Genomic DNA, 10,534 nt, shown 5'->3' with positions numbered 1-10,534 from the left:
CGTCATTGTTGTTTGGCAGGTCCGGGCTGGGGATTCGAACCTGCCACCTTAGGTGTACGTGGCTGGCGCCTTAGCCGGTTGAGCTATAGGCGCCGAGCCCTAAAACACTTTTCTTGTTGGGTGTCTTTTTATCCAGGGAAGGTTTAAATTTAGAGTTGAAGTCCTAAAGCTTTCTTATTAAGTTTAAAATAATTTTTGGCTGGACGTGGTGGCTTATGCTTGTAATTTCAGCACTTGGGAGGCCCAGGTGGGTGGATTGCCTACGCAATCTCTAAAAATAGCCGGGGTGTTGTAGCAGGGAGGCCTGTAGTTCCAACTACTCTGGAGGCTGAGGCAAGAAACCTAGAGTTTCTTGCTGTGACCTATTATACTACGGCACTCTACCAAAGGTGACAAAGTGATACTCTTTCTCAAAAAAAAAAATTGTCTATATTTGTATTTAAGTTGAAATGTTTAGGAGATCTTGGCATATTAGAGATTCAAATTTAAAATGTGCAATTAAATAATTTGACTTGAAATTTGTGATTTTTTTAGCTCCAACTTACTGGATGACTGGCAACCTCTATAATTGTTTTCTGTCCAAGGACAAAAATAAGAAGTCTAGAGATTAAAGTAAAATTCTGCCCTGTCAGCTTGGTGCCTGTGGCTCAAGTGGCTAAGGTGCCAGCCACGTACACCCAAGGTGGTGGGTTCGAATCCAGCCTAGGCCGCCAAACAACAATGACAGCTGCAAACAAAAAAGAGCCGGGCGTTGTGGTGAGCGCCTGTGGTCCCAGCTACTTGGGAGGCTGAGGCAGAAGATTCGCTTGAGCCCAGGAGTGGGAGATTGCTGTGAGCTGAGATGTCACGGCACTCTACCCAGGGGGACAGCTTGAGGCTCCTGTCTCAAAAAAAAAAAAAAATCTGCCCTGTCATGTTCCTAAATAAATTACAAAAATTAAGGGTCACCTTTATGTTTTCATATTTGCCCAATAACAAGTCACGATACTGTAATTATGGGGGCTAGGGAGAGAGGCAAGGTTATCTTGTTTTTCTCTTATATTCTTCAATTTCCTGTGATGATTTTCAATTTTAAAAACAAAAGAATCTGAATTTTCAGAAAGGTCATTTTTTTTTTTTTAGAGACAGAGTCTCACTTCGTCACCCTCAGTAGAGTGCTGTGGCGTCACAGCTCATAGAAACCTTCAGCTGTTGGGCTTAGGTGATTCTCTTGCCTCAGTCTCCTGAGTAGCTGGGACTACAGGCGCCGGCCACAATGCCTGATAATTTTGTTGTTGTTGTTGTTGTTTTTGTAGTTTGGCCAGGGCAGGGTTTGAACCCACCACCCTCTGTATATGGGGCCGGCGCCCTACTCACTGAGCCACACGCCCCCCCCCCAAAGGTTTAAGGGAGTTATCACTAACTACAAAATAGCTATTAACCCTTTAAGATAAACCCTTACCTGTGAGTGAAGTTAACCCGCAAGGCAAAGCCTCTTAGCAGCTACATTTCTTCTAAATAATTTTGTTTAGCAATGATAGAAGTTAACTTTTTCAAGGTTTAAACATTAGCCAGGTATTTTACCTTCGTTATATAATTAAAACTTCACTCTATTTCAGAGTTTTCATTCATTCGAGGGTCCACCCTGGGTAGGCAACCCTTACTAAGCTCTGGAAATTCAGAAACTAGCATTACCGGCTTTGGTCAGTCACAGATAGCTTAAATCTAGTTAATTATATTGTCCCCTTTTTCACAAGAGGAAATAAAAGATCTGCTCTGAGAGGTTAATTCGTCCAACGTCACACAGTGTTGGAGCAGCTACATGAACTAGGGCGTTTTCACTTTGTTTTCCCTTCAATCACAAACTTCTGTGAGATTTTTGCTTTGAAGATATCTATTTTTTTTTCAACATTTTTGTCTTCGAGTAAAAAAACCTTATAGTCAATGGCCTCTCTTTTGCCACTTCTTTTTCAGTTATTGACCAAAGATGCAAGTGGTGAATTTATACTTTTAACTGCCAGACATCTGGGAGACTTTAGGGGCGAGGAGCCAAGTCCCAGAGGGAAAGGGAAATATTTTAAAATAAACAATAGCAACCCTGAAACAACCCTAAGGACAGCCTAAATCCGGGGGACACAATGTTGATCCAATGCCAAGAGAAGCAGAATCTGTCTTTTGCACCTTCTCTTTGCTTTCCTTGACAATTTCCGGGAGTTTCTGTTAGCTCGACAGTCGAGGCCGCACCTAGTCCACGGGCTCCAAGTGGCAGGAAAACCTAATTTTTATTCCATATCCCTAGCGTCCTACTTTCGTACAGTTTTGTTATTCTCGCCTTCTCTCTTTATAACTTTTCCATTCCATCCTCAACCTCGGCAAATAACTTGAATATGGCTGTTTTATCCTATTCCCATATGCACTATGTTGCCTTATGGCGACCTTGACAGCCATCTGGGTGGGAGGCCGGAGCGACGGTGGCTGGATACGAAGGAGAAACCTTCAGAAGACAGTAAGGAGGCGACACGAAGAGGGGACGACCACGCAGCTCCACTCAGCGTGGAGTTTTCTGAAAGATTGACAGGCAGTGTACCAACCGTCTTTGCCAGATCAACTTGAGCAGCCTCGCGAGATCTGGACCCTTATCGGTAGGGGGGAGTCAAACGCGCCTCTCTGAATGGGGGATGGGAAGATCTGTGGCGCAATCATTGCGCGAGATTGGGTTATGGTTGCTGGGGCTATGCTTAGATCTCGCGATATTTCGGCCTCTCTGGTCTGGAATTTGGGGCAGTGTCTCGCGAGAGCCCGTGCTGCGGGCTCTAGGAGACCCCGTGTGTTTGTGTGTGTGTATGTGTGTTGGTGAATGTGAGTACGGGGAAGCAGCGGCCGCCATTTCAGGGAGCTTGCCGACGCTGTCGCAGGGGTGGATCCTGAGCTGCCGAAGCCGCCGACCTGCTCTCCCGCGCGGGCTCATCTAATCCCATTGTTTCTTTTAGATTCGCTCGGGCCTAGCCGCCCTTGGAGCCCGATATTCGGGCTGGGCGGTACCGCGGCCTGGGCCTAGGGGCTTAACAGTAGCAACAGCGGCGGCGGCCACGGTAGCAGCTGCAGTCGTCGCCGTCTTTTCCTGAGTACGAGCACCACAGGCGCCCGAAAGCCCGCACAGGTACGGGAGCGTCGCGACCCCGCATATTATTAGAGCTTTTTCGAGTTTTTGTTTTTTTTTCGGGGTTTAGGGGGGTCTTAAGCGATGGGGGGGGCTCCTCGAGAATTGGGCTCTATTTTAAGGACCACACCCTTCTGTTTCGGTCTGATAAAGTCAGGGTTATTCGGGTGGCAAGGACCCCGGTGGGGCCTCGGGCAGATGGCTACCCACCTTCCAGGCCTGGGCTGGCCCCGACCTCCCAACATGGCGCCAGTCGAATGCTGCTTTGGCACACAACCCCTCCCAGCAGAGGGAGTTTCCCTTTGCCCCTAAAATGGCAGCGCGGGTTTTGCGTCGAACGAGACTGTCGTTGGAGTCTCTTGTTTTTAGAATTACAGCAGGCTTTTAAAAAATCGGACATTTAAGTATCCATTTCGTATCTTCGGTCTAAGAGGCGTTTCAGATTTACCTTGACAAGTGAAGCTTTGAAATGTGTTAATTCAGTTCTTAGGTTTTTAGAGGTTTTTCTGAAGTTTAGGAGTGTGTCGGCTCAGAATTGAAAAATATTTACTGACAGGATTGTCTGGTTCTTTTCTTAGGCGTTTAGAGAAAATGGCAGACGATATTGATATTGAAGCAATGCTTGAGGCTCCTTATAAGAAGGTGAGAAAAAACATGTTGGCGAGGTTTATGTGTTTCTTAATTTAGCATTATTCACGAAACTACTGCTGAAATGTAAACTAACCTCCCCGGAGCCCTCTTGATTTACCTTATCAGAGATGCATTACGTGTAACTTACAAAAGTAAATATATGCTATTGATGTAATAATATTGTGCAGTAGTTTCACTTCAGCGTGATGAATAAATGCCCATCTATCTCTCTTTGTAGACTTGCCTAACGATATCTCACCTCTACTCCCATGAATTCACCTTTGATTCCAGTGTGAACTGTCAATCATAAGGTAGTAATTGAGTGACTTATCGCTGTACCGTGGTCCCCTAGGTAAAATGACTCAACTAAGAATTACCAGCTCCAGTTTGGTATAGCAAAAAGGTGAATGTAGTGGTTTGGGAAATAGCAGGGGTCCAAGAATAACAAACCATAACCAGTCTGTGGCAAGTAAATCTTTTAATAAGATAAATCTTGTAAGAAGAAATGGGTGAGATTTAAAAACTTTTTTCATATATATATACACACACATATATATAAGACTGGTGATAGTAAATCTTAAAACAGGCAGTTGGTGATCTGCTCAGTTAATAATTACTGAAATTCTTGGATCCCTGAATAGAAATTTTTTTTAAAAAGGCAGTATCACAACTTAGAGTCACTTGATGACTGTTTTACTGTTCTCCATATTTTATTTTTAATTAGGCCCTGCCATAGTATTTCACACTAAAAACTACAACAATTATTTTGGCTAATAATAGAGTCTTTGATCCATTTCAGTATCACAGTAAAAGTTCAGTAAAAGTAAACTGTCATTTCATTCTTTCACCAGTTGGTGGTGAAAATAGCAGTATGCATGCATTATCACTGGTGTCACCAACTGTAAGCTTTGTAAAGTAGCAGTTAATACTCCTGTAGCTGATGTGATCAAACTTTAAACATTGCTCTAAACCTTTGAAAAATAATACTTTGTTTTGGATTATATAGCACGACCATGTGGTACCAATTTGGATGAATTCTTGATAGCTTTAAATAGTGTATGTAGTTTTGTAATGCTTAGACTCTTGAAGAGCTACTTTCTGTTTTAATGTTAAGATTCTTGTGTCTTAGTTTAACATGGATGTAATTCCATGTAAACAGGTATGGAATTTGGAAATGTTTAGGTTGGACTGGTGGATTATTAATTGACTTTCTTGGGTTCTTGGGAGTCAACATTACTAAAGCAGTGTGAATCCCTGTTTGCTTCAGGGCGAGATGTGTGACAGAGGTGGCATCAAGCTCTTACAGTCCCAACCCTCCAACGGAAATGGGCGAAGATCTCAGGAATGGCATCGGTCACAGGAAATCGATAGTGGCTGGCTGCTAGCATGGCCACATGGGGCTTAGGCAGAAATAGAGCCATGGTACTGACCGAAGGGACCATAGAACATGGAATAAAACTCAAAACAGGACTTCATTCATGTTTTATAGAAATCATATTTAACCACTTCAACATTGTAAATCATGATAACCTTAATACCTATATAAGAAAGTAAAACTTAACATGTTAATGTGGAGAGATTTTAATTTTTGTATCTTGATGACTTTAATTGTAAGTAACAAAGTGGTTAAACACATACCCATCTAAATTTTTTTATAGCCTTCCATGTTAAACTATAAATAAGTAATTAGTTTTAAAATTGTTTTGTATTTTCTTATTCCTGTTCCCTTTACCCTTTGACAACTTGAAATGTTACCACTTCGTCCTCATGATGTTCTTCTATCAACCCTGCTTAGGATGAGAACAAGTTGAGCAGTGCTAATGGCCATGAAGAACGTAGCAAAAAGTAAGTTTTAAGAAGGGGCTTTGGGGGGTGGCGGTACTGTGATTGAGAACTTAAGTTGTGTTCTTGTGGCTAAAACGTCAAACTGGTTCTCTTTAAGCCTTACTTTGCCTCTTTCAGAAAAGAGTTTCTTGTTGGGACTAGAAACTTCCTGAGGAACTGTGGACTTTTGGGCCAAATTTCAGGATTCAGGTGTCAGAGACCTTCTAAGTCCATCCTGATACTGGGCTAAGAGTTCCTGTATTAGAACTTGTCTTTTGTTTTAAATTTGTTAATTTTGGCTTAATATTTGGTGTTAATTGATAAAATCACAATTATCGAACTTAAAAGGGAGAAGAGTTAAATTAGAAATAATAACAGGCCAAGGAAAATATTGTTTGCCCAAAACCGCTGAAGGAGTCAAAGCTGTGAATTACTTTCACAGCTTGCTACTTAAAGGCTTTTTTTATAATAATGTAATAGCATACTTAAGAAAAGGCTAAGCCTTTTCTTTAAACTTCATTATACTTAGTGAGAATGGCATTTTTGGAAGTTAATGAACGTTTATATAATTTATTTGGGTTTGGGGAGTAACCCATAATGGGAACTGCTACAGAGTAGTACAAACAGTAGTATACAAAAGTCTTAATAAATTACTTGGGAGTGGAGGCAGGAGAGTCGCTTGAGCCCAGGAGTAGGAGGTTGCGTTGAGCTGTGCTGCCACAGAACTCTACCTAGGGCAACAGCTTGAGGCTCTTTCTCAGAAAAAAAAAGTCTTAATAATTAAAACCAGTTCTATTTTAGAAGTTGGTTCCTGTCAGTTCTCGAAATTTCCTTTCTGCTGTAAGGTTAGGTCGTGTTAGAAGCATTAAATAGTTTTATTAGCTTATGTTTATGGTGCCATACTAAAACATTTGTCATATTTATGACCCCGTCATACTATATAATGAAAAATGATGCTAAAGTAGCCATTCATATGTTTTGTCTCTTCCTCTTGAAACTCAAAAAAATGCCTCATAATGACTATAACTGTATTAGGATGATATAATTTATTAAAATAGATAAGAAAATTTTGGATTGGATTATTTAGGGATTGCTAAGCCAATATTTTATTTTTTATAGCTATCCTAAAATAGTGGTAGTAATGAATTTAAAATGATGTGGTTTGTAGAAAATGTCCTACCTTGTTCTGATATGAGGTTGGGTGGAGTCAGTTTTAGGTCCTCACTATTAATGAGTTAGTGTGGGGATTTATTCTTGAATTGCGGTCTGAAGCAATCAACCAGTCATTGCATGGTTTAATGTCATCTGAATTTAGACCTTTAACCAAGTAATAGTTAGCTATGTTTGTATTTAGTAGTTCTTATAATCAAAACTTGGAAGGGAAATCCGTATAAATTGACATAATCCAATCTAGGTGTTAGGCCTAGTGGTGGCTATAAGTAAAGATTTTTATCTCAAGTGCCAAAAGGATGAGGACATAATAAACTTTCAGGTGCAGACCCTCTTTATTGTACCATTCTTCAGTATCACTTCTTGCCACCTAAGGTCATTTCTCCAGTTTATCTTGTTTTTTTTCTTGTGTCTAAGCTTATTAAAGTTAACCAAGCTTTTACAAGGAAATTGAACATCAAGCTCTCTGTGTGGTATTTAGTGGCATTTATCTAATGTAAAGAGTCCCCTGGGACTTAATGGAACATACAAATTGTCCTTAATTGGTCAGAGGATTCTTTAAGGGAGGACCCTTTCAAAACACTTCATCTAGTAATCTCTTAAAACGTACAAAATAGTTGTCTGTCAGATTTCTCATTCATTCTCATTCATTCTCAATTATAGCTGATTGAAGAAATGGCTCTCTGGTTTAGTTAGGTACTTTTTACCCATTTTTCTGAAGGAACTTTATCTTTTAAGTTAATTGGAAAGAGTTACCTGGAAGAAAATTTTTTTATTTAGGGGTAGATATAAAACATGTAATTAAGTTTTATAACCAAAGGAAAGTACCATTTTGCACTTTTCATTCGAAAACTTTGTTGTCTTAAAAGTCATTAAATGCTGAAATAAAGTTTGTACGGTAATAAGAACATTCATGTCCTCAGAAATAAGGTTGACTAACAGAGGTTTTTTAGTAGTACTGATGTACAACACATACATTTCATTGTATCCTAATAAAAATTAATTTAACATAAACTGGTTACCAGTTAGCCTACTTTCTGAAGAGTTGTAACCCTGAGTTTGGCAAGATCTCAAAGTATATCTCTCAAGTACCTGAGTTTGCCTTCATGGGAGTATTATTTGTTAGTGTAACCAGTTTTGCATAGTCTAAACCAGCATCCATTTTGTTAAGCTCTTTAGGGAATTACTCAAAAAAAAAAAAAGATAATGACACAGTTGCAATATATTGGCTACTATGGTATGGATTATCTATAAATCTTGGAATAAATGACTTTTCTATTTTTTTTTCTTATTTTCCAGAATACTTTGCATTTAAAATTTAGATCTTCTTACATGGAAGAGGTCAAATCCAGTTATAGCAAAACACCTTTACAGCAGAGGCCATATAACCAAAAAGTCCAAAGGCCCAACCCAGTGGATCATTTACTTCAATGATGTTCAGTACAAAATTCCACTGCCACTAAAGACTTTGGAAAGTCCCTTTTAAGTTGTAACAGGATTTGACTATTAGTGTGGATTATGATAATACTTTTGTTAAATGCCCTTTGAAGCTAGAATTTATTGTAGAGACGTATACTGGTTTCTTGAACCTTCATATTTTTCTCTGGGCTTTTAAAAAAGCAAAAGATTAATATTTTCTGAATATCTTAGTAGGTTGCTATCTTTTTACCTGTTGGGGGTTGCCTTCAGATGTGGGTGGGCACTTGTTTATAAAATGTTCTAGGAAGGCCTTAAGTTAAAATTAGCTCTCCAATTTTCAAGTCGTTGTTACGGCAGAATAAATTTTGGGGCCTTTGAGAGGCAAATAAAGTTTGACTGCCTCTGTGCTATGGTCCATTTATGAGCAAAGCAAAAACTTTGTCCTTTTTTGTGGGGGATAGAGTTGCTTTTTACCTTATCCCCAATTGAATTGATTATATTCTCTTTAGGACTTGGTTTTAGCTATCTTAACAGAATTCTTTAGTTAGTGTCACAGATTATCACGTTTTTCAGGCAACAAATTTGGAATGTTATCTGTTGCCCTTCTGGGCGTTGCTTTGATGACTTCTATCTAAATAATGAGTGTAGCCTAATTTTCTGTCGTGTGCTACCTAGCATATACATTTCTGACAGTCAGGTGGATTATCTTGAAATTTTAGACAAAGTTTCTGCCTCCTTGGAAAGCTCTACATCTCCTTGTGATTGGAGTGTGGGTTTCAAGATTCCAGAAGGTGGGTGTCTTCATTTTCTATTTTCAATGCACTCTAAGATGACCTGCTTACAGGTTCTGAGGCAGACCTCAATTACACTTGTGCTGTAATAATGCTTTGATAAGGACCAGTTAATTTCCAAATGATGTAGAGTTGTCAAAATGTTTAATTTCTAATGCACTACAAGTTGGCATCTTAATGGAATAAATCTATTTTGAAGTCTCTGAATTTATATTGAAATCTGAAGGCACCTCTAAAATTTGGGTGATGACACAGGTACAGATGGAGATTTAATTATGAAATGAGTAAGTGATATACTGTGAGGAATACAGAAATGAATAGAAATGACTGGCTTTTTTACCCTTTAGAGCTTGAGATTTTATAAAGACTTATGAAGTTCAGGTTGATCTTTGTTTTTGATTGCACCCCATAGGCTTCTATAAACTGGCTTAAAAGTGTCAGGCTCCATTTTCTGGTATATTTGTTATAACTGGAAATAGAAAGTATTTGAAATAGTCACGTTAAAGGAGTGTCAACATATTTTACTGCATTAATTCTTAGTGTCCTTTGTCATTTCCTAAAATTCTCCCCACAAACCCCAAAATGTTGGAGTCTGTGTGGACATTTACAAATCAGTTTCCATTGGTAAACTGGGTCAAAGCTTATTTAAAGTAAATTCGTGGTGGTGGTGTCTGTGGCTCAAAGGAGTAGGGCGCCAGCCCCATATGCCAGAGGTGGCGGGTTCAAACCCAGCCCCAGCCAAAAACTGCAAAAAGAAAAAAAAAATTGTATATTTGATGAGAATTTTCTATATGAATCTATACTAGTACTTATGTGAACATGTTCTGTTGTAACTTTGATTTACTAAAGGATCTTGCGGGTTATAGTAATAGGCCTGTGATGATGGTCAAACTTTATTTAAAAGTGCACATTTTATGTATATTTGCTAACAAATCATGTTCCTTGTTAAAGTTGTAGCTGACTCTGAGGAGAGCATTATAATTCCTACTCTTAACGGATGTAGTCTCAAAAAATTCCGTGACTGCTGATTTTCAGTGATAGAAGGCAAAGAGGTGCCAGGCGCAGTGGCTCACGCCTTTGTAATCCCAGCACTTGGGAGGCCTGAGCTCACAGGTTCGAAACCAGCCTGAGCCATCTCTAAAAATAGCTGGGCATTGTATCAGATGCCGGTAGTCCCAACTACTTGGGGGCCTGAGGCAGGTGGATCGTTTGAGCCCAAGAGTGTGAGGTTGCTGTGAGCTGTTACTCCACGGCACTCTACCGGGGTGACAGATATTCTGTCTCAAAAAGAAAAAAGGAGGCAAAGAGGGAGTGTTTATTATATACCTTAGTATGACTATGCATCGTTGTGTGCCAGAAATAACACAGTAAATTAACAAAGGGAAAAAAACACTCTGTCCACAAAGGTAGTATGTTTTGGTGGGTTCTTAAACCAACAAGATGATGGTGAATATTTTTCTTCTCAGGAGGAAAAAAAGCAAGAGCAGAAGTCGTAGTCATGAACGAAAGAGAAGCAAAAGTAAGGAACGGAAGCGAAGTAGAGATAGAGAAAGGAAAAAGA

The 10,534-nt window shown here is 39.5% G+C and overlaps 1 protein-coding gene and 1 pseudogene across 1 annotated transcript in view; both read left to right on the top strand.

Annotated features, from left to right (window-relative positions):
• The window catches only part of LOC100961208, an 8,700-nt pseudogene extending 6,721 nt beyond the window's left edge, over window positions 1–1,979 (top strand).
• A 770-nt stretch (window positions 1,980–2,749) lies between these two features.
• RBM39 (RNA binding motif protein 39) overlaps window positions 2,750–10,534 on the top strand; it is a 44,466-nt gene continuing 36,681 nt past the window's right edge. Inside the window, exons 1-4 of the mRNA XM_023512262.1 lie at window positions 2,750–3,139; window positions 3,718–3,781; window positions 5,565–5,614; window positions 10,440–10,533. Of these exons, the coding sequence (XP_023368030.1) occupies window positions 3,731–3,781; window positions 5,565–5,614; window positions 10,440–10,533 (195 nt within the window). The 5' untranslated portion in view covers window positions 2,750–3,139; window positions 3,718–3,730. The remainder of the gene's footprint in view (window positions 3,140–3,717; window positions 3,782–5,564; window positions 5,615–10,439; window position 10,534) is intronic.

Source organism: Otolemur garnettii, unplaced genomic scaffold (assembly GCF_000181295.1).
Source record: "Otolemur garnettii isolate 467f Iridium unplaced genomic scaffold, OtoGar3 scaffold00025, whole genome shotgun sequence".
Lineage (NCBI taxonomy): Eukaryota > Metazoa > Chordata > Mammalia > Primates > Galagidae > Otolemur > Otolemur garnettii.
This window is presented reverse-complemented; position numbering and strand designations above follow the sequence as displayed.